General features: G+C 39.2%; 1 protein-coding gene across 2 annotated transcripts in view; it reads right to left on the bottom strand.

Moving 5' to 3' along the window:
- Nucleotides 1-209: 209 nt before the first annotated feature.
- The window catches only part of PPP1CC (protein phosphatase 1 catalytic subunit gamma), a 29,460-nt gene continuing 4,468 nt past the window's right edge, over nucleotides 210-25,201 (bottom strand). The window contains exons 2-8 of one of the 2 annotated variants that reach the window (XM_031442689.2): nucleotides 19,968-20,099; nucleotides 18,865-19,095; nucleotides 14,943-15,047; nucleotides 13,659-13,882; nucleotides 13,316-13,450; nucleotides 12,871-12,931; nucleotides 210-322 (exon numbers count right to left, since the gene is read on the bottom strand). In XM_031442689.2, coding sequence (XP_031298549.1) covers nucleotides 225-322; nucleotides 12,871-12,931; nucleotides 13,316-13,450; nucleotides 13,659-13,882; nucleotides 14,943-15,047; nucleotides 18,865-19,095; nucleotides 19,968-20,099 — 986 coding nt within the window. In that variant the 3' untranslated portion in view covers nucleotides 210-224. Of the gene's footprint in view, nucleotides 323-11,583; nucleotides 11,977-12,870; nucleotides 12,932-13,315; nucleotides 13,451-13,658; nucleotides 13,883-14,942; nucleotides 15,048-18,864; nucleotides 19,096-19,967; nucleotides 20,100-25,201 lie in introns of those variants that run through there. The other variant, XM_031442690.2, reaches the window with a different exon arrangement.

Genomic DNA, 25,201 nt, shown 5'->3' with positions numbered 1-25,201 from the left:
AACGCGGGGCGGGCTCAGCGTGCAGCCTGCACACAGTCAGAGGGGCCGTGAGGGCCGACCTCAGACAGGTGCCGGGTTTTACAACAGACAAAACAAGGGCCCCACACAACACCTGCTGGGTCTCTTCCTGGGCCCCAAATAGAACGTCCAGTTTCTTGAGCTGTACCAGCTTGTGCTGGCAACACCATTTCCTCTCTGCACTTCCCAACTTCAGGCTTGGCTGTTCATCTGGAACGATTACAAATGCAACTGCTCTTGAAGGTGCTCAGTGCCTTTCTGTCAATGTGGGGGAATTCACGCCTCTGCTGGTTGTTAATTCTAGCTGTTGGAGAAGGAAGCAAGGGGGGAAAAGCATATTAAAACGATCCTCTCATAAAATTCCACCCAATCTGCCACTGGGAAGTGTGGACTGCATTGGGAGGACATCAATTTATGGTTTTTCCTGGGAAAACCAAATATATAGGTACTTGAACAAAGGAGCTGTTGGTATTTGGTAGCATTTTTAAACTATTCTGTTGAGAGGCTGCTTTGTTTCCTATCATTGCACTAAATAAACTGATGGAAAATCCAGAAGTCCACTTTGGCTGCAAGCAATAGAAAGCTAAATTCTAAGGAAATCTGTCACTTAACTGAACCAGTCCAGTGGTAGAACAAGCTTCAAGTACGGTCTGATCAAGGCTCTGGCTCTGTTTCTCTGTTCTCTTGGCCCTGCTATTTATCTCGGGTTGGATTTTTCTTCAGACCAGTTTTCCTCCTTGTTGCAAAATGTAGGCGTTATAGGCTTCACATTGACATCCTTACAACTTCCAAAGGCCAGAGGTCTTCTTGGCACCCCTTCTCCCCCAGAGAATGGTCCTGGGTTTCCTTCTGTTCTGATTAGACCAATCTGGGGTGTCTTTACACTCCTAAACAACACACTGGCCAGAGAAATGCCATGTGCTAGGTGGCCTGGGCAGGGCTGACTATGGCTAAACCAGCTTCTGTGCCAAGGAGTAGTGGGATTAATTCCGTCCAACCTTTGGCTCTATATATAGGAGAGGGTGGGGTCCACGGTGGGTGTGGGGTGGGAAACTGCACTGTCCAAAAGCTGGGGGGATTTCTAAGTGTGAGCAACGGAGTTTCCCAAAGTAACCTTGAGAGGAAAAAGGATACTTGAGCCCAGGGATGCATCAGGCTCCACCTCCTGAGCCTGAAATTCCCATCCAGAGCGCCTAGTGGGAGGCCGTGTTGTGTTCCAATTGTGTCCAATTTCACCCTCACAGAAATAACCCTGAACCCAAGGAAGGGGGAAGAATCTGTTCTGGCACCTCTACTGTACACTGAGGACATGTCAGCATTCAACAAATATCTGTCTTTGACGGAAGGAACTAAGGATGCATTGACCTGTAATCAAAAGGCACTAACTGATATGTCATTGAAACTTGATGTGACACATCCAGATGTGTGCACACTACTCACAAGTACACACGTGCCCCTAAATAAAAATAACTGATCTAGAAGAACAGAGGACACGTGAGACCATGGAAGGGCTGGCACCTAAATGGCCCTGGTTTCTGGTTTTAAATCGGCGCGGCCCTCCCATCATCCTTCCTTGTTTGTACCTGGCCTACCTCCTGTGACATAGTGACTTATCAGGGGCTCAAGGGGTGAAGCAGGGACACCGGTGACACACCGGGACGCGGAACTGGGTGCCACTGCTGTGCCGATGAGCATTTCAAGCCAGTGTGCTCTCAAAGGATGTTGAGGGAAGGCAAGAAGTGTTCTCCTTTTTTTTAAAAAACATTTTGTTATTGAGTTACAGTCATTTTACAATGCTGTAGGGAGTACTCTCTTTGAAAGGCAAGTTATTATATCAAATTATATTTTTTAAAAAAGCATATACATGTACCCTTTGACTCAGCAATCTCTCTTCTATGAACCTATCCCAACGCCACTAGGCCAGTGACATGGAAACGTGTGTGTAAGTTACTGACCACAACACCGCGGTGAGAGCTGGGAACTGCCCCAGCGTCACTGACAGAACTGGTGGAATAAACTGCTACATCCCCAACCTTGGAGGACCACAAAGCTGGAAAAGCGCAAGAGGAACTGCTATGAAATGGTCTCCGAGAGAAACTGTTAAGGGAAAAATGTGAGGTATGAGCAGTGTGTCTGATATGCTTCCATTCTCCAAGAAAGAGGGGGTCTGTTTATACTCAGATGTGTTTACTTATACTAGACACACACACTCAGGATAAACAGGGTGAGGTAAGGACAGGGTGGAGAGGGCAGGGAGACACGTTAGATGTCTCTGAATATAACTTGTACATTTGGCTTTGGGACCATGTAAATATTTTATCCTTAAGTACAAAAGCAAAATTTAAATAAAAATAAATTTTAAAAAGCAAAATGAAACAAATGAGCAATTTTATTTTGTCCTGGCATAATCCCACTGAGAGGAATTGTCTCAGGTGACTTTAAAACACAGTAATTTGTGCATCCAGGATTAAAAAGGACCCTAAGGACAAAAAGAACTGTTAAAAAAATTATTATTTATATTGCTAATAATATTTATTATTATTCTGAAACTAGTATACTAATACATGATAGGATGAAGCAAATAAATGTTACTACTGCTGGGAACTAAGATTTTCATTGTAATAAAAAAAAGATACAAATGTAAAATTAGAAAAGTAAGAAATGAAATCCTAAACTTGGATTGGAAATTGCATGAATTAATCATTTAGCTTATCTTAGAAATGGTTATTTCCTGGCTTTGCTCACTGAAAAGGCCTAGAAACAACTCAGTGGCAACGAGCCTCAACCCCAACACTCAGACTACAGGTTATTTTTCCCACTCAAGGAGAAATGGAGAAAATTTCAAAACGCACCTAGAACCTCTAGTCAGAGCAGGAGGCAAGGAAACCCATGGTAGAGTCACGTCAAAAGGATACAGGAAGGGAAAAAAAGGATGCGGGGAAACTCAAAGAGGCTGATGGTGAAACGAGAACTTTGAGAAGACAAACTGCAATGGGTTGAAGTTTCAAATATGCTGAAACCCACAAGTTCATGATGATAGTACACCAGAGCCTAACTCACTGGGCACCTGTGACAGGGTGCTGGGGGAACACATCTACTTTGCAAATTCATAAATAAAGGGAAAAGTCAAGCATTTATCCTTCTATAACTCAGGGTAATCAAATAGCAGAGGAAGGGAAGTTTCTCTGTAGAGACGTATTCTTGGTGACAAATAAAGAAGGAATGATGACAGCATCAGAATATAGGTGTCTTACCATCCATCCCTAATGTTTTCGTGTCACGGACTTCAGTGTATTTGAATGCTGACTGGGTATTAGGTGTAATAATGGTATTATAGTCATGTTTTAAAAAACCATCTTTTAGAGGTACAGGCTGAAATGTCGATAAATACAATGATATCTAGGACTTACTTCAAAAGGATGTTAGGGGAGTTTTGTAGAAATGACACAGCTTGGCTCCAAGTTGACTATGGAGGCGGAGTGACAGCTCCATGGGGCTTCAGAATTCTTCTGATTATTTATGCATTTGAAAAATTTTCAGGATGAAAAGTTTAAAAATCTGACATCCCCTTTTGAGTTAACAATTTGACTTTGTGGAATCTATTCAAGAGATAGCACTTGAGCTAATAAACGTGTGTACACCTCAGTATGGGCAAGGATATTTATTCAGCATTATTACAGCAGCAAACAAGGGCAAACAATTTGAAAGTCCATCCATTGGGGGCTGGCTAAATTAATTATGGTCAAGACATACAAACTCTTCAAAGAACAGGGCAGCAATACTTACACATAATGTAGGACAATCTCCAAGATTTATTATGGAGTATAGGTTAATATAACTTATATCCACATGTAGAAGTGTGTTAAAAATTAGTGTGTAAGGAAAAAAGGATCAACTCACAAATACACAGGATTGGAAAGCCGCTGTCTGGGGAGGAAAACTGAAGCTTTAGAGACTTTTCACTGTCTATCCTGTTTTACCTTCAGGAAAAAAACTTAAACCACGTGCATCGCCATTATCCACTATATAAAACCAGTAAGAAAATCTGGACAAGACTCTCTAGGGTTCATGGACATGGGGGCAGCATCGTTATACGTGAGTTGCCACACCTGGCAGGCAGGCTCCACGGGCCTCCTCACTGTCTCCTGCCCAGCCCTCCCTCTGTTCCCTTGTGGTACAAACACAGAGCTGTATGGGGGCCTATAGGCTCATTTCTCTCTTTCGGCACCAATTCAGAAGACACCCCTCAGCCTGAACCTGAGGAACCAGGGTCGGGAACGTGGCTCATTACGAGGAACAAGTGTTTCCGGGTAAACGCTGTCAATTCTGTTGGCATAAAACAGGTCCCGGTGTCAGATCACGGCAGGGTTTTCCCTCCCCACATTTTTCCATTTACTCCTGACTTCACACTATTTTCAACAAAAGGAGGAAGAATGTTCTTTCAATAAGCTTTCTGAAAAATCAGAATCAGGGGCCGCGTTGAAGGAATGAGGTAGTCGTATAATGTACTAATAGGGGAAAGTCTACGATGATGAAAACAGTATTTCAATACCACTGGCATAAAAAAAAAAAAAAAAAAGATGGAGTAAGACCTGTACTGAGTGATGATTCCCACGTGGGCCCTAGGCAGAGCCCACGCTCTAACCACTGCCCAGTAGGGCCCTCGGGCGGAGGAGGAGCTGCAGGCTGTTGCCTACGTGGGCTTCTGTAGACTTGAGAGCTAGGGTAATGCACTCAAGGCCACATGTATCTACAAACTCATTACAGAAACGGGTACCTCTGTTGATGTAAGAACTAGCTTGAGCAGCAGAGTTTGCAGAAAACCTTAAAATCAGTTTTCTTTCTCCTACTTCTTTGTAACAAACGACTCCTACAGGAATAAAAAGCTTCAATTGAGTCTTGCCCATCTATGTTGGTTGAGAAACTATTAACAACTCAGAAAGTTCCCTCGTGGCTGGAAGATGTACGATTCTATTGCTTTTTTATCAAAATGAACACAGATGTGCTCAACATAAATACTAAAGTTATTACCAATGGGATCTCTGTTACTCTTGGCAAAGAAACCATGAGTGAAATAATTACTAACAAGAGTGCATACAGACCATTTAAAAATAAGATTTTAAAAAAGAAGGAGAATTAAATTCTACGCCTGAGAATTTATCTCTGTGTTTTAGAAACCCTCTCTAGAATTAGGGCAGTCATTATGAGGATGGCCACCTTCAAACCAAATGAAGTTTGAGGTAGGACTCAGGCCTTCACTCACTCACACCACCACTTACCTCTCTAAATTATGCAAACTTAATGGAGCTATAAATCCTTTCCTTGGGAAGAATAATAATACATTACATAGAATTTCAGGGAGCTCACAGACCCAGACCAATAACCCCAGAAGCTGAACTTGTGGGATTACGGAGTGAGGCGCTTCTGCTGCCTGGTCTCGCTGCTCAATTTATTTGGCTTCTCCAAGTCCTGACAGTCTTTCCAGTAGTCGCTTCACTTCCTGGCGTGGAACCCAAGTGGTGTAATAAATTCTTACAGGACGAAAATTGCATAACAAATCAACATGGGTCTTTAGAAATAGACTCATGGCCATAGAAAACATAGCCCCCCTGTGGCTACCAGGGGGAAGAGGGGAGGGATAGATTGGGAGTTTGGGCTTGATGGAGACATGTTACTACATGTGAAGCAGATAAGCAGCAAGGACCTACTGTACAGCACAGGGGATTATATTCAATTTCTTTTAATGAGCTGCAATAGAAAAGAAACTGAAAAAAAAACAGGTATGCATGTATATGTATAACTGAATCGCTCTGCTGTACACCTGAAACTAACATTGTAAATCAACTACACTTCAATGAAAAATAAGAATAAAAACCAACATGGGTCTTTAAAATAGTAGTAATACACCCACCCAATAAACTATTTGCTACATCAAACTCTGATCTTAAAAGGATTTGCAGGTGGTAACTTCAAAGTAAAAAACAATTCCCATTTGAAGTGGGATCCAGGATCAAAAGAGAAATCTGACAGGCACCTGAATTCTAAAGTCTCCAGGTTTAAGTGGTGGCATGTTTGAATTCATAAAACAAACAAACAAAAACAGTGCCAAGGATTTAACTTAATTAGATCCACTACTGAAGTAGAAATGAGTTCAGAGACTTGGAGAGATCAAAGGATGGAGAAAGACCCTGAAAGACCCTCTTGATTAACTAAAATGCTGAATGAAATGTAAAAGCTATGTTAAAAAAAAATAAACTATAGGGCAGGCAGGAAAGAGATTAGCAGACTGATGCCTAAACAAAGAGGAAGAGCCTTGAATTTTGGGAAGCAGGTAAGCACCAAAATATTTCAAATTCAGGACAGTGGTTAACTTTGGAAGGAGTATGTAACTGGGGAGGTACTCAGGCAGCTCCTAAGATATTGGTAATCTATTTCTCAAACCAGGTGGTACATATATGGGTGTTTTACAGGTTTTTGTTTGTTTGTTTGTTTAAGATAATTCAATAAATATACACTAGGGGGAAGGTACAGCTCAGTGGTAAAGCACAGGCCTAGCATGCACAAGATCCTGGGTTCAGTCCCCAGTACTTCCATTAAAAATAAGTAAATAAAAACCTAATTACCTCCCCCACCAAAACAAGACAAACAAAAAACACACTAAAAACATACAGCATATAAAACATTTAACACACAAAATGGTAATACTTTGATTTATATATACACATTACAATACATTTAATTAAGTTGTACAAACACACACACACACACACACAAAACAAAAAATGTGGCACTGGAACTCCCTCAACAGAAAACCCTGGTCTCCTAAAGGACGTTCTGTTGGAACTGCAGAACACTTTCCCCATCTACTGTGTCCCATAATGCAATGAAAAGAAATGAAAGCCAGCTAAAGCAGCTCTGAAAGTGGTTAACTTGTTTCACTTTCCACCTATAGAGAACTTGGATTGAACTTCTTAGCTAGTTAGATCTTAAGATGAGGCGTCACACAGTTTCAAAAGGCTCTAATAGCATCTCACAGATGCTCATAGGCCTGTAAGCAGGATTAAGTCTCTGCTTCTAATAGAGCCTTTCTGATTTTATTCATTTTACCTACGATGCCTTTGGCATGATTTTGTTTGAAGGGTTCATCCGGCCGAGAAAAAAAAAAAGTTTAAACAGCATTGTCTTAGAGGAATACTAGCTCCCTAGAATGGGGAGAGAATGCCGATGACCTTTTTTGACTCTGTATAAATGCAAAAGCAGAGACTGAAGTTTTAAATGGTGACCAAACTGTGCACCCAATAAGCAATTTGCACTGCAGCAACCATTAGGATTGCTGGCTTGCTTTCTTCTCTTGTCCTTAGTCCATCATCATTAGAAACACCCAAATATCCTAGGACAGAGGGAGGAACACGAAGCAGACCTCAAGCCAATCTAAGCCACACTGGTGAGCAAGATCCAGCTAAACCCTGATCCACCACACTGGGCCCACACATGCATGTCTTGTTTACGCTGCACAGCCTCCCGACCAAGGGGATTACAGTCTACCATCTGTTACAGCCAACTTTAGCTATCCCTTAAACTAAACATGACAAGGAAGATAGATACTGGTGTTTGTTGGTGGATCACCAAAACTTGGAAAGAAGTGATTTTATTTTGGTAAATAAAAGGTACAGAATCTGACTCCACTAAAGGCTCGTGGAGCTGGTGAATGAGCGGATCTCCCTCAGATGGCACGTGAACTTCTGCCAACCTCAGCAGGAACACCCTTTATCCCACCCGCTCTCCTGCCACACCTACCTAACTTGTCAGAGCTTTTTGCTGGAAAGGTCAAGCAGCCAGTCTGTCCCAGAACATAGTGACTGGTTACTGTTCTTTTGTTCACAAGCCCTGAACAACTGGTGTGTGGGCTGGTCCTCTCTGGGAGACATGGTATTTGATTCTGTGCTAACTGAGTGGCTAGAAGGAAAATGGAATACGCGTTTTTAAAGTGGCTCCTTAGTATTTTTCTACAGTTGCATCAAGTATATATCTCAGCTGAATGATTATTAAAATTCAGTGTTTGGTTATAGCCAAACATCACTGCGAAAGAACTGGCTCTCTGGGACACAAGAATTTGAAATTTATCCAAAACAAAAACAAAAACAAAAAAAGCTAAGTCTTAAAATTGTCAGAATTTTCCAAAGTACACATTGGGCAGGAATGACACCTATCACCATCAGTTGCTTTGTTGCTCCTGTGGTCAGTATTTGCCCATCTGTAACACTAAGCAGATGTTTTTACCTGAAGCTGGTAGAAGAGGAAGTTGTCTTTTGGCTGGCCCTACCACCAAAGTGAGTGTTGCAATCCTAATAGTAAGGTAAGACTTAAATCTTCCTCAATTCCTAGATTTAAAATCTGGAATTGGTTGATGACAATGATTTAACATTACAGTCCCTCCATCTGAAGCTTTGTGCAGTGCCTCAAGATGCTAACTATCTTCAGGACTTAAAAGATTTCTGCCACACTGATTAACTTCTAATGTCTTGCAGGCCTTATCAACTTTTGTTAGCTCAAAGAATATAAAGTTCATCCTGAAAGTACCTAGGTAACAATCTATTTCCCTATTTAATTACTGCTAACTTTCTTAGTTTTAACTTTTTGGTTACAAAATAGTGTTTGTAATTAACTGACGTGCTTTACTTAAACCTATAACGTATACGTCATGTAACTGACAGATACCTACACATGACAAAATTCTCACAAGACGCTTACCTGCTTTTGAAATTCAAATGTTTGCAATAAATCCAAATGCCAGGCCTGTGTGAGGGACTGAAGCTCCTGTACTGATCAGATGGATAGCAGTCATCTCTGGGCTCACACAATCAATCACGCACTAATTCAGGGATGCAGAAATTTTAAGTGTTCATCCTTCTTCCTGGGCTGAGGTTGAAGGCACTGATAGTACATCTTCCGTTTCACTCTGTTTGAGGTTCCCATACATAATCCAGCAAGGATGAATGGAAACTGACTCTTGCCGGTATCTGTACCAAGTCTTCCTCATGTAATTTTAAGTTTGTGTTGCCACTGATATAAATTTTGGGAATACTCTTTGGTCTTATAGCTGTTTAGTGAATGCTTGTTACGTGTAAGCCAAATTGCAGGCACTTTTTATGGGTTTCATCTTCACAATTCCACCATTTTACAGGTGAGGACACCGAAGCCTGGAGGGAAAGATGTCATATTCTTCCACTGTAGGCTGGTGTGTACATCTCATTTGCAGAACTAAAAAAACTGAAGAACCATCCCTGCAGATTCAAACTAACTTGGTCTGCAGGGCTCAGTGAACTTTGGGTCTGACTTTTCTCGAGGTGGGAAATGGTATAAAGAACTTGAAACCTCTTTATTTTTGAAGCTCTTTGATGTCTTCCACGTACCCAGACATGCAAAACATTCCTTCCTCGCCCTTGTAACAATCACCAGCTCTAGCTCCTCTTCCACTACATTCATGATACTTGGATAAGATCCTTACCTTAGAGGGTCTGTTTTAATTCACACACTTAGTCTGCAAGTTGCCAATATGAGCCTAATGTTATTCACACAGAACCTCCCTGCGATGGCTTTTGTCTTTCTTGGGTACCATGATGCCCACCTCGCCTTAGTTGTACTGGCTCCTCTTACATCTTCACTGGCCAGCACAAGAGTTTCCTTTCAACCTTTCATCATGGCTCCACACTGGGAACCTTAGGTCTCTTCCTCTCCATCAGTCTAAATCCTGTGCCTTCTTCATGGTTCAGCACTCATTTGTTCTCAGCTCCCATTATCTCATATTCGTTATGTTACTTGAAAAGTCTCTGGTCTTAAATCAAGGGGCTTGAAGAACAAGGTGCTATGTTTGTATCTGCTGTTCACTGCAGCTAGATGTGGGTAAGCCTAGTCCAGGAGGTACAAATCAGTAATTTCTACAGATGGGTTTATACTATATTATGTTGACTATTTAGCTACATAAGGATGGCTCTCACCTGTCTTTCTAAATGGTTTAGTAAAGGTGCTGTCATCTTGAGAGCCAAAATACTTTTATATAATCACTTAAAACTAGAATTGAAAAAAATTACACAAATGATTGCAACAACTTTGTTTCCTAGTTATTTCTTTTGTATCTGCTGAAAATGTCTATAGGTGTTCTCTACACAGTCAATGGTTAGACATGCTTAGCTAGCCATGGCTCAGTATCAGATTGTAATAGGGCTACAAACAAAAGGCTACCTAGAACTCAGCCAACTGAGCTATCAAAACATGAAACACCTGGGATTAATTATAAGATAACAAACAGTAAATGTTTACTGAGTACTATTCTGAGTCAAGCATCCTTCTGAACATATCCCATTATTTCACTCAGTGACTCACAATGCGAGGCAGACACTGTCCCTGTGAGCTAGGGACAGTGGCTCAAAAAGTTAACCACTCAAACCACGTAGCTAGGAGAGGAGCCGGGACTTGGACTGAGTATAACCACTAGTTTACAAAGGCAGATGTGACCACAACTACATGCAGAGATAAAGGACAAATGAGGAAGTAATGTTAGTGCAGATTGGGATTTACAAGGCAAAGCCTGAAGTTGTGGTGTCACATACTAGTGTCAAATACTTGAGTCTCTCCTAAGATCTTATGTCCTAAAACCAAAGACTGATTTTGTCTCTAAACCAGTGCTATGCCTATTCTTTTTGGAAGAGAAATTTAAGCTAGATACCACATGCCACACTCTATAACCCAAGCAGAATGGCCTAATTTTAAAACTATAGGATATTGAAATCCTAGAAGTGACACAATTGATAATGTCCAGGGCATAGCTTAAAGATTTATGAAACTGACACAAATTATTGCTCATCACCTTCTTCCTGGAGTCAGAGATCTGGGAGAGTATCATGAAAAATTAAAAACGCAAACTCTGAATTTGTCACAAACGTGGAGCAGGAAGGAGGTAGAGGTCACAAGACGAGCACACCAGGGGTCAGAGACACGGCCTCAGGACCAGGGCTTGGGGCGCAGGTCAGGGCTGACCCAGCGCTCCCGTGGCTCTCTCTCTCCACATGCAACTACAGGTTCAAATAACCTTTCACTAGGAGGGCCTCTCCCGACTCCCCGAGGGACACCAGTTTTTGACAGAAAAAAGTGCTTTTCAAATGACACACTCTCCATCCACTTTAATGTACTCTGAGAAATACACGTTCGACACACTTGTGACAAATGTAGTAAGACGTTGTGCTCCACTAAGTAAGGGAAGGAAGAAGAGAGCAAAAGACTGTCTAAAAACATTGGTGGCTGAATTAGAATAATTTAAAAAGTAGCTCCTGAATTTTACTGTCAAGCTCAAATGAGCCCAGACAAAAAGAAAACTGGTTACAGATGATATCACAACTCACCAAGTCCCGTGCCTCCCTAACCAGCAGGGGAGGACAGTGCCAGCTCATCGCTCTACTTCAGAAACTTATACCCAGGCTCGAACTCGAAACGTATGAGCATCCATATTCTAATCCATCTTTGGAAAACAGACTACTTGAAGGAAGACAAATCCAAATTGAAACTGCATGGTTTCCAGAGCAATTTATTCATTAAAATCTATTCAATAGGCCATCAACAGTTCTCCTGTGTGTATTGTGCTGATAAATAGACACTGAGAGGATTTAACAAGTTCATCATTTAATAAGTCTGAATTCATTTTCACCACATGGTATTGTACATGGTCATCTGTTGAAACAGATTTCTTTTTAACAGATCTTAGTTTAAAAAAGTCATAGATACTGTGAGTTCTGTATAAACTGGTGGATAGTAAGTTAGTTCCTTTGTTTTGACTTATAAGCCTCAACTTCACCGCAGAATAAAGAATGTAGGCCAAAGAAAGCATTATCGGTCACTCGTATAGAACAGTATTGTTCCTATAATTTGAAGCTTTCTGAATGGACGGGTTCAGGCCTGATGTAACTGTAAAAAGATTACTTAATGAATAGACTATATGGAAATTGTACAAAATGTTATTAACTTTAATCATTAATAGCTTAAACAGCACTATGTTACTAATTGCGATTCAAACTCAAAAACCTGTTTTTGAATCCCCAAGAAGGTGGCATGTGTACACAACCATGCCATCTTGGACTTAGGGGAGTGTCAATATATATATTTCAACAGAAACTTTGGCTTTAGGAAATTGTCACAAACATTTAAAATAATGGCTTTAATAGTCATTTTAAGTATACCGTAGGGGAAAGTGTGCTTTAATTAAATATACATACCAGTGATGCTGGCAAGGTTGAAAGTTACTCCTAATGTTGACAGCTATAAAAACTAGTTTGTACATGACAAGACAATGAGAGAAAAAAAGCAATCCCTTTGAAACAAAACTAAAAAAAAAAAAAAATGTTCACAGTGGTTTGTAAAAACAGTATGCATTTTATAACAATAACATGTACAGATTGAGCACCCTAGGGCTCTCTTTATATCCTAAAGAAAATGAGCACTGACATTATTCATGAGCTGTACTGAATTAAAAAGATCAGCTGTACATTCATCCCCCAGACAGGATAAACTGTCCTGGGGAGTACAGCTTTAACACCATCATTGAAGTTGTTTGCAAAAGGAACAGAGAATTAAAAAACAAAACGTTTTTCCTTGGGAGTGGAGTCTTTCATTTGCTGTTATAACCAGCAAATACCATTCATTAAGTCAAAAATGGAAGGGGGGGCCCCACAGACACTACTTGAGCAAGCTGACCAATACACATTACAGTTTTAAAAATGAAGGTTATACACTATATGTTACAAGTCCCAACTAGGCAGTGTCAAAATGACATCTATTTCTTTGCTTGCTTTGTGATCATACCCCTTGGAGGTGTTACAGGTCTCGTGGCATTTGGCTTCTTTTTCTCTGCAGGCTTTAAAATCTGCAAAGATTCAGAAGAGTGTATTTTAGGAAGTATACTCAACCCCAAATCTTAAATTTCTTAAATTTCCCTCAAATCTTTTGTTCAGGAAGTTTTTGTTTATAACTGCCACAACTTTGAAAGCCTCACAGCATATTAACTTTGAAAGCCTCACAAGCTGACAAATAAACATTTTGGTAATAAATGTTCTAATACAGCTATGAATCATGATCTGGACATGATCTGGACAAATTATTTTGCCTCTGCATAAAGTGACAATTTTTTAAAGAAAATAAGAATTCAGGCAACTCAACATAAATGAACAGCAGATAGAAAGTAGCACTTTTTCTAAATCAGTAAAATTCAGACAAAAGAAAAGGAAACAATGTTGAAAACATCCTCTACCTGAAAAGAACACATGAGTGTTTCGTCCACACTCATCATGGCACCTGCATTGTCAAACTCTCCACAATAATTGGGTGCAGAAAACAGAGTGACCAACTGCCTCTTTGCAAAAAATTCATATCCATCTTCAACCACCTTGGAGAGAAAACGTTTTCAGTATAAGTAGGTGCAAACTTTAGGTGAGTAAAACCACTCTTCAGTTTCCCATTGAGCCTGATATCCTGTAGGTCACTTCCAGAGACATTTTGTATAAATAAGCAATACCTACCCACCAAAATCAACAAGGAGAATCTGTGCTCACACACATGCTCTTAAGTGTACATGTAAAATTCAAAATCAATACCTGATGGGCTCTACATATAAGATCCAAATCATGCTTATGGAGAAATTTTGCAACCACTTCTGCACCAAATGTGAAGGACACTCCTCTGTCATTTTCACCCCAGCCTAAGACATCTTTATCGGGGTCAGACCACAAAAGATCACAAAGAAGACCTTGATCTGGTACATCAGTTGGTCGCATAATTCGCCGAATCTGCTCCATAGATTGAAGATCTGGTGATAAACCTATTAAATGAGAAAAAAAATGAAGAAAACAAAACCTTAAAAAAGGATTGTTAGCACGTTAACAGTTCCATTTGTCTACAGAGAGACTCAATGACTAACACAAAGGCTTACATTAAATCTTCGGCTATGTTTTCTTATTTAGCTTTGGTTAAAAAAAAAAGCACTGGAACTTACTACATGCACTAATTAGTGGGGCATGGTGTATTTAAACAGAATATGGAAAGTTATCTCAATATACAGAGCCCTAGAAAATTAAAATACAGTGACTTAAAAACTACTCCACTCTTCTGGGCACCTTTCTAGTTGATGAGAATAATGAACAGTGCATATCCTAGATTTTATTATTGCCCATTTGTGAAGATTGGGCATAAAGGATGCAAAAGTCGGGTGATTGGGCATAAAGTTGGGTGATGTAGCTTCCTAGGAAACCTGTATTGTCCAAGGAATATCAACTATTAGACCAGCTCAGAAGTAGCTGATTCTCATCTGAGTTTAAAATCCCATGTCCAACTCTACGAAAGCCAGTTTAAGTATATAAGGGAGGGCAGGGACAGTGGATTTATTAAAATAGTGAACTGGCTCTTTGATGCCTGTCTAATTTATGCCCACAGATGAAAAAAAAATCCTCTTTGCAATTATTAGATTAATTACATCATACAAAGTACAACCACTGAGCAAAACAACTTTTAACATCTAACTCAGAAAAATTTCTGAAAAAAGATCAAATACAGACCAAAGGAAAGTCTATTCACATTTTCAGTATTCTAGAGGATTTGGTACAGCATATAAATTGTTCATTTTATATTCAAAAATACTTTCTGCTCTATTTTCAACTCAAACTGGTTCGAGAGCCTAGAAGTCCCTGTAACAAATCAATTGCTTACTTCAGACTTGTATCCAAATGATCCTGGATGTGCCAGAGTGAACCCATGGAGTAAACATCGATAAAGGAGAATTATCTGACAGAAGAATCATCCCAATGATAACTCATAAATGTCAAAGTGTTCACACCCTTTAGAAGAGATCAAAATCTGTGTGGAACTAAAATCAGCCGACATACCTCCATGACAGCAGAATATTTTCTCATCCACGATGGCTGCTATCGGTAAACAGTTAAAGCAGTCTGTGAAAGTTTTCCATAGTTTAATGTTATATCTTCTTTTACCTGTGAAAATTTGGGGATGGTTAAAGCGTGACTGGTCTTCTGTAGGTACATTCTCTCAGGACAATTCCCCCAAGGAAAGATTCTGACTACCTTAAGTAAACAAAAACTACGCTTTTATTAAAAAACAGAAAATTAGATACATATGTATCTAATACTTGGAGATGTGTGATCTGTAAGCAACAACTTCAATATTTAAAAATTCCACGTAAGTCTGCAATCAGAATTCCAGATATAATGACTAAGGATTACCATTAAACCCCAACAATTATTTGGTAGCACCAACTCTGAAATCTAGTTTGTTTTGCCCAATCGCAACATACAGCTAGCTTCCTATTTCTAAAGGCAATTAAGAACAACTCACACATGTGCCATTTTCATCTTCCTCTGAGAGTTCACACCCATACCATCTCCCACCACCCTCAATAAGCTACTGGTACCCGATAATTTCCAGCCCCCCTAAATATTCTAGTAGGAAGCACAATGATAACAGGGGTACAGCTGCTTACTGCAGGCACACCAGGCATGTCCCTAACATGCTGCACAAACGCTTAGAACACTTCCCTCAGATAAGACATTACAGAGTGGTTATGTTCCCCTGACTAGCCCATGTATCTCATGCTTTCTAGGTTCACTGCGTGATTCAAACAGAAGCATGCCTTTAAGTCACTCTTCCCCCAAGAAAATTATGTTCTGAGTTAAAAACCTAGTCATAAACCCTGGAAATACTTATCTGTCTGAATTGGCTGAGGCTGGCCCCGTTGTTGGGGTGTCTTTGACTCCTGTACCCAATACTAAAAAAACTCCAAAGGTCAAAGCATAATCTTATTCCTAAACCAAGAGTTTGTCCTCAGTCTCTTCTCCATTCTTATCCTGCAGACATTGAAAGTTACAGCTTTCAATGCACCCCCTTCTTTGAGAGCTACAGAAGGGCCCATGCAACAGGCTCCTGGACCACATCTCTCCCTCTACTGCAAATTAAGCCTGAAGATGAGCACAGGGTCGGAAATGCAATGCAAACTCAAACATCTGACTTCTCCCTTTACAGAGGAGGATTTTTGTCTTTTTCCCTAATAGTCTGTTTTTCCCTGACATGGGCATAACCCTCCCCATGGTTCACCCTGGTCTGTACTTCTTTGGAGGCCATGAATTCCCTGTCCCGTATCTTCCTTCACTGGAGGGTTCTGGAAGCTTAACAGAATTCCTCTCTACAAGTCTGAAGGGGAACCTGTGTACAATCACCACCTTCAATATCCAATAATGATCATCACACAAGAACAGGGCCGGGCTGTCTTAACCCCTATCTATTAAAGTGATTTGGTTCTGTCTCATTTTCTGCTGAAGTCCTTTGGTGAAGAACCATCCAGGGGCTCCCCTAGATCCTTCCTTTGCCCAGATGCTGCATCTGCCAGGGCTGACAAAATCTTTTCCATCTTGAAGTCTGCTTCACTCCTCAATTCTTTAGTTACATAACGCACTCCAGCTTCTCTTGCAGATTTCTTTGCTATTTTTGTTGGCTTCTCCATCGAAAATTAAGATTTTTCCTTCCCTTGTCTCTGAGCATCTTAACTAACTCCTGGGTCCCTGCTTTCTCTCCTCTCTACATTTCCTCCCTGAGGCCACTTCAGACACTAGGAGCATCTGGCTCCGGAAGGATTCCTGGATAATTGCCAAAGTCTCCTCAAACTTCCAAATCCTGGGATTCTAAGCCAGAACCCCTAATTGCAGTCTCCTACTACTACAGATCCGACAGCTCTGGTATCAGAAAAGGATAATACACATTCACATTTTATCTAATAACAGATACCTCAGCCTTTCTAGGACTGTAGTCATAAAGATAGGGGGAAAAAAAGATGGTATCATAGAGAGTGCTTATTATACTTAGGAAATTAATTTATCACGTAAAGCACTGGTTTTTAAATTGTTCCATGGAAATCTACGTTTGAATAAAATCTTTAATAAAATTATCAATTAAAAAAAAACTCAGCAAACCATCAACTGAAAGCCACCTATGTCAAGGACACTTTTAGGCCCACAAACAGACTGGGTGGCAAATTATACCTGCCTGATAGGAGAGGGGAAAGCTGGAGTACAAGGTCATTAAATCAGTCTTGAGGACAAACAAGTCAAAATTCACAACTATCAATGCTGATGTTTCTAAATCATTAAGGCATCTGTATTAAACAGAAACCAAAAATGATATAGCTAATACACTCACACTAGGATATATATATCACAACAAAGAGATCTTATGGATTTGAACTTCATCAATGAAAGCAACAAAATATTTGCTAACAGCTGTGTAAAAGGAACCCCCTTTTTTAAAGAGAACTTATGTATGTATGGTACTGGGGATTGAACCCAGGACCTTGTGCATGCTAAGCATGCACTCTACCACTGAGCTATACCCCTCTCACCCCTTCTTAACCTGTTCTAAAAAGTAGTATCTGTAACAAATATCCAAAATACAATGTTCTAAAACTCCCTGCCTCTCATTTCATTACCTAAAGAGTAGTAACTACCTTACTAGTACTTTTCTGGTAGACTCAGTGTCAATATCAAATATCTTTCTTGCTCCCCTCAGTTGTCCCAGTCAGTTCAGAACCTACAGGATTTTTCCTCTCCTTGGTAATCCCTCCCACCTCATCTTTATCAGCTAGGTCTCAGGGCCACAGACCAAGCAAACATAGTCATGGGAGAGGCTGGGAGTATCAGGGCTGAGTCTACTAATGTAACTTTTCTAGCAGTGAACTTCTAACAAATAAGCTAGCCGAACACATCTATGTGAAACTGAGATGGAAAAACACCAACTCCTACAGATTGGGCTATAAGTTATGATTATAGTCTAGGGAAGGGTCAACAGTGACAACGCTTTACTGGACTCATTATAATTATATTAGCAAGCACTAGTAATTCAAATTCCTTAAGCACTCCTCTCATGGCACAAACTGTGAATTCAAAAGGAAGGTGGAGGTAAGGATTTAAAAAAATATTAAAAAAAAATTTATAGTTATTCAAACAGTAGCATCAACAAAAAAATTCTCCACCAAAACTCATTATTTTCAAGGTTTAAAGAATCTTGTTTTTGTCAATTATCAACTCAAAGTGCACCTTCAACTAAATAAGCTAAAATGGGTCATAAAATGTATGAATTTTACAAATATTTTTAATTAGGTTAAAAAAAATTTTGCTTTCTCCTTTCAGCATAATTTTAGATAGTAACTGTCATGTTTCCTGGATGCAGATATATCAGAAGGGAAAAAAACTACATTACAAATTTCAAAAAAAGTTATTTGTATACTGCAAGTTTCCATTCATATGAAATGTCTAGAAAAGGCAAACCTACAGAGACAGAAAGTAGACTGGTGCTTGCATAGGGCTATGGTGATGGCTGTACAACTCTATACATTAACTAAAAACCACTTAATTATACATTTAAAATAAACGAATTTCATAAAATGAAATTTTATCTCAATAAAGTTGTTGAAAACAAAGCTATCTATTTGGACAGATTCTCTGGTACTAAGAATTAAGTTATCCGTGAATATTCATCACAACAATTATCTTAAAGAAATGGCCACTGAGAGCAACAAATACCTCCTAATCTAACCATCACATCATAAAAGAATCCAGGGCATTATTATACTGCAGTGACAGTGTTATTTTTTACCCCAAAAAAGAAAAAACTAGGGTAAAAACAAGTTAATGAAATTATAAGGAGATTATAACACTGCATCTAAACTCTTAACAGAAATATGTTCAGTTTATGACTGAGTATCTCAATTTAAATAACTCTTCCTTAGACGTAGAAAGTACTTACATTCATCATAAAACCCATAAATTCTATTGATGCTGGCACATTCATGGTTTCCTCTGAGAAGAAAGAAATTCTCGGGATATTTGATTTTGTAAGCCAGTAAGAGGCAAATAGTCTCCAACGACTGCTTTCCCCTGTCCACATAGTCCCCAAGAAACAGGTAATTGCTTTCTGGCGGGAAACCACCGTACTCAAAAAGTCGAAGCAAATCATAGTACTGCCCGTGGATATCACCTAGAAGGAAGAATTCTGTTACATGGTGTCTTCATACTTACAGTTCAAACCACTGACATAACTAGCCTCCAATCTTGTATCATATTTAGTTCAATTGACCTTAATAAAAGTTTTAAATGTATGTGTATATCCAGAATCTCACACAAAACTCAACTAATTAAGAACTTATTTTGTGGAAAGGACTATTAACTCCTGCCAAGTGGCATGGTTTTCCTTCCAGGTCGGCTGATAAAGATTAGATCTCCGACAGCCCAGTCTCCGGTACTGTGTTGGCAGGACTGCTGCACTTCTAGTGAGCCCTGGCCCCCTGTGATCAAAGGTGCACACATTACACACACTCATGCATCTGGCTTTCAATTTCTCCTTGCCAGATAACACCAAAGAGCGTTTTACTTTAAAAATATGCATACAAGCTTTATCAACGTAGTCAAATATGCTAGAATAAATATAGCGTTTCTACTTAGTTTTTATACAGATTATCTGCATCCATCATGTAGACACAGAAGAACTACAAAACGGCCTCAAGGAAGGTCTATTTTTAGGTATAACCAGTGTTTCTTTAAGCTTAAATGTAATTCCTATATATTCATATAGTTCAGACCTTTTCTTAGCTCTCCATTCTGTTCCCTTTCCTTCTTTTCTTCTGCAATGTTTATATTCCTTTAGTGAAATAATTTTTACAAAATCTGAAGCACATCTAAGTAAACTAAGTTCATTAGAAGGCACTATTCTAAAGCCACAATTATTTAACTCAATTTTAGGTACTTTCAGGTTATTCATACATAGTAAATGGCTGACTAATATAAGGTTATCTACATATCCATGACTCAGTCAATCACCTAACCAAAGATAACGAGTGTGCCAAAACTTACCACATATTTTGAGTGGTGCTTCAAGTTCTAGTAGGATAGGCTGACTGAGAAAGATCTCTCGGGACTTTAAGCACAGTCCTCTGATTTCATTCTCCTGTAGCTGGACATTCTTACCAGGCTTGGACCCTCTCACTGTAGGAGAGAAAAACCCCAATTTAGTCAGGTGAAGTCAAAGTAAGATTTAACATAAAAACTAAAAATATCTGAAAAGATACAAGTTTTAAATAAAAAGGAGGCAAAAATTTAGTTTAACTAGCTTTCTGGCTGGGCTTTATTTTCATGACACTTAAAAAAAAACATGATTTTAATACCAAATTAGAATCTCAAAATCTTAGACAGATTTCAGAGATTATTTAGTTGCATTTTCTACACCAAGTTAAGATTTCTTTACACTATCCTGAACCAGGGGTCGGCCCCCCCTGTGCACGAACACTGCCAGAAACGTCTTCCTTTCAATGCTTGCTGAAATCAGACTCCCCGTGGGCACAGCTCCAAGCCTCATTTCTGCATCCAAGCCAAACAATCAGCCTTGTTCACCTACAACCTGTCAACCAGGCCAGCTCTTTTTGCCTCCCTGTCTTGTCTTTTCTTCTCCAGCGTTACAATGAATTTGTATCTGTACAGCAGGAGACTGCAGAGATTGTCATGTTACTGAGTTGGTCCTAAGAATTCCTTGTTTTAAAATGTGAGACTGGAAATGCTCAGAATCCACCCCCCCCAATCAGGGTTTTTCACAAGGGTCCCAGATTTATCCTATGAAAAAACTTAAGTGTTGTTTTCATTTCATTAAAACACATTGTACACTTGTTGTGTGTATTTTGCTGTACAATTTCTGGGCCTGCACTTGTGAATACAATCATGCCTGTACAGGGCAAAGGAAGTCAGCGCGTGCTGTGAGAAAGAGGTTTCCTAGAAATCTGAACAGATTAAAATCAAGAAAAGGGAGACAGACATCATGGCACAGCACCAGGCGTCCTATACTCACAAGTGCCTGCATCAGAGCACTGAGTTCTACTATCAAAGTGAAGTACAACATATCCTCTGGGTTTCTAACAAAGGCATTCATCAGCAGGTAGGAAGCAGTAGGAAATAAAATTCTGTTTTGATTCCAGTTATAACAGATTAGACATTCATTAAATACATAACAAATATAGCACTGAATTGCAAAATTCAACCTAATTTTATAGTTATGAACTGGCCTGCTTGCTGGCACAGTGGTTAAATACCAGGACTGATTATCATCAATTTGAAATCTAAGTCTTAACATGTGTTTTGTGTAAAAGATTTATGAAAGCAGGAATTCTCTGAATTAGAATTGAAGCAAAAACACAGGACCAGACAAAATATAGAATGTAAGGCTACATCTTTCCACCTTTAAACCTAATATAAAGCGATTTCGTTTTAGCAAAACCATGATACAGATTAAATCAATGTTGTCAATTTAAATTTTATCAGTTGTGGAGGCCTTGTTTGTATTTAAATGACAAAATCACTTAGCCTAATAGCTGAACAAGAGCAATAGGTTTAACTGGTTTTTACCTAGCTTTGTTCTGTAAATATGTTAGTAAAATTACAGAGTAATTAAAATTATAAGTAAAAAACCCCTGATGTCTGTTAAGAATTTTCTTCCATTAAAAGGGACTGTGTCCAAGTTTGAGAAATACTGTCTTAGGCAAAGCCATCCTTCAATCTGAATAGCCACTGAAACCCTGAATTCTCTGAAGAAACAAGTTTTGAGCAGAAATGGAATGCTGTGTAGAGGGGTATTATTTTTTTCAATGAAAGATAATAAACAAGAAAGGGTGACACAAGGGAAGAGGCAAACTCCTGAAAAGCACAACGAAGAGAAAATGTTGAGAGCACGCTGGACTGGGTGCCTGAAGCCCCACGTTGCTGTATTGGTTTCATAGCTTTGGGCAAATCACCTCTTTGGACCCCAAAATATGTAAACTGAACTAAATGACTGCCGTCTCATTCTGATCAGAATATTAAGAAACAAGAAGCAATCAAAGGCAAAGCATAGTAAGGATAACCTTTGACGGAAGATGCGAAACAGACACATATAATAATACAACAGCGACTGAGCAGTCTATAAAACAAAAGTCTTTCCCCCAGAACCACAGCAATTTTTTCTCTCTAGACACACATAGGAAAGAACGTAAGAAACACTCCCGGTTGAAAGATAGTGGGAGCCCTGCTTCCCTGGCCAGAAAACCCCAAACATCAGTGACTTTACCACAAGTCAGCCAGAAGCTGGGGCCGACCACGCAACCAGAAACTTTATTTTTGGCTCGGGGACTCCTGGACGCTTCTGCTTTCAACCTGAATCTTTTTCAGCAGAGCCCCACACTTACAAGTGAAGAGCGCACTCTAAGCCTCAGGAGAGTATGCACTGACGGACACCTGTAAGGAACACAGGCTATACTTTTAGTATGATTGCTGCTATATTTCACCAATGCCATCAGATTAAACCAATGCTAATACAAATTTTTACTGTTTGGCAGGCTTCCCACCACCACCTTGAGACATAGTTCATGGTAGTTTTAGTTCTCTTCTGTTTTTCTGTTTGTCCTGAGTAGGAGTGCAGAGACTAGTAAAAAGCGATTTAATATACCCTTAATGTGCAGTGAGGATTAAACGCAGTTTTTCCAAAAATCAAGATTTTTGATGAACAGCGCTCATTAAAAACAACACATGGTCCCAAAGCTTCTTAAATTCCCTACAATTAGCTTAAGGAATAAAATTATGAAATTAGAAACTCTGCCAAAACCATCTTCTACCAACTGGCAAATACCTGCTCATCTTTCAAGACTGCTTAGATATCACCTCAAAAAGCTCTCTTACTCATCTCCTATCCATCTCCTCTCCCCTCAACAAGCCTGCTTTACTCTTCCTGAAATGCTCAGCACCCGTCACTGTCCAGTACATAGTGTGTATTATAGCTGCCAGCTCGCTTCCACCCATTCTTCTGGACCTCCTGGTAGAATGTAAACCCCATGACCACACCACTTGGTCTGCGGTGTACATGCTTTGGTCAGTATATGGCAGGTGCTCAAAATATGTTGCATGAACGAAGTCTGGATAAATCTCTAAGCACTGTTGATCTGTGACATTACAATTAATATGCATTCCAGACAATGTATCTTTGATCAGCAAAAAACAGTAACAAAATTTGTGTCTGTGCTTTAAAATTACAAAGCAACAGTGTCATTTTCCTTTTCCTATAGGTCTTACTAGAGTATTTTTCTAGTTGTGAAAATTTAGGATTACTCTTAAGTTTCAAGTTGAAGATAAGTTATCTAAAGGAAGATAAAGATTTCAAAAAGGGTTTTGGCAGTCCAAGTGAATGAACACTGTAGACATTTCTTTAAAATGGCCTATTAGCCAATAGCATAAAACTCTACTTCACTATTTTCAGTGTCCATCAAATAAATTTATTAGTTGTAGCTACTAACACGTACTGAGCACTTCCCATGTACTGTGCTAAGAGGCTGTACACCATTCAATTTTGCCATTTAATACTCATAACAATCCCATGAAGTTAGACACTGTCACTTCTCTGTTACAGGTTGGAAGAGGTTCAATGACTCGGTACAAGGTCAGAGTTTTTAAGGACATCAGGCCCTGACTGACTCTAGGTCTAAAGTGGTGCTTCTACCCGATCACTCTTTCACTAACATGTTCTTCATTAAACTTCTAAACCAAAGGAGTTTTTACAGGACAAACTACTGAAACTCCAATATACAGTCATTGCTCCCTAAAAAAAATTTGATATGGGATATAAAATCATAAGGCATCTTTCCTTACAAATGGGAAGTATTAAGAAAGAACTAAATGATGTAATCTGTCTGTTCAGGCTATCCAAACTCATTTACCATGCTTCAAACATTGAACAAAATAGTTGCTAGCCACCCACTATATGCCAGACCCTGTGTTGGATCCTGGGGACATTCTGGCAACGGGATAGACTAAAACCTTGTTCTTCTTCTCAAGAGGCTCATATTCTAGTGGAGGACACAGGAAGTAAGACAAACTAAACTAGGTAACTGCAGATGGTTATAAACACTATAGCCAGAACTATCCCCCCATAAAAACTATAAAACTGGAAGTTTATCTGAGGGATAACATCTTCAATGCCATTAAAAAGACAAAGGCTTGAATATCTATTTTAAGGCTATTAGCTATAAAGTAAAATGCAAACAGCACAGCTCTGCTCAATAACATCAGTCAATACTTACTTCAAGGCTTAGAACTCTCACTGTGCTCTGTGCATGATGAGAGAAACCTACACAAAAAGGATACCGTGGAGGGGACAGTCAAGTTGTCTCCTCATGGTACCTTCCTAAGTAGCAGTTCAAGGAGGACGTATAAATTATTTCAACAACTGCCAAAGGAATCCAAAATACTCTAACAAATAAGAATATCATTTTCCAGGTAGAATGTTCCTCATAAATCCAACTGTTAGGCATTGCATAGAAATAAAACCAGTAGGCACTGTGAATATATGTAGGTTAGTGATTGAGATATTAAAATTGTCAACACTTTTGAATAAGCTTTTATTTGGCTAAAATGGCAGATTCAGAAAAAATGCATTATGGCTGTTACCAGCAAAGACTGTTCCGTTCCAACTTACCTGATCTATTTATCTGGCAAATCACTAACATGAGCACATGATAAAAACTTGCACGCAATTTTATTGAAAATAAACGGTAAAAACTTGAAATAATAAAAGGATGCCAATAGTGATTATGCATAATGCCAGATTTTTTTCACAAAGCAACATTAACTTTTCTGACAGACTGTCAACATAGCAGAGACGAGAATTATGGAAGGAAATTTAAGACTACTTTGGGATTATTTATGAGGAATAAAAAAGTATTCTTTTTGCCCCTTAATTGTTGAAAGAAGGTCACAGAAAAGCAACAGCATACCCACTAAAAAAGCCTCAGCTGAATTATAATCAAGATTTAAAACCTAAGATTGGCACAACCAGTATAAAAATAAGTCAACAGAGATTTTCCTAATAAGATAATCCTATTAAAGTAGGTGGTAATCTTAAGAATATGCCACATCGCATTCATTTCAGTGACAAAATCAATAACCTCACAATATTTGACAGATGTAGGGAAATAAAACCTCCAACAAAAACAAAAAAAGTGAATATTGTAACATTAAAACTTTCTCACAAACAACTGAGTTCTTTTCTACAAAAAATGTAAGCCACAAAAATGTTA

Source organism: Camelus dromedarius, chromosome 31 (genome assembly GCF_036321535.1).
Source record: "Camelus dromedarius isolate mCamDro1 chromosome 31, mCamDro1.pat, whole genome shotgun sequence".
NCBI lineage: Eukaryota > Metazoa > Chordata > Mammalia > Artiodactyla > Camelidae > Camelus > Camelus dromedarius.
The sequence above is the reverse complement of the archived record's forward strand: the minus strand, read 5'-3'. Positions and strand labels throughout refer to the sequence as shown.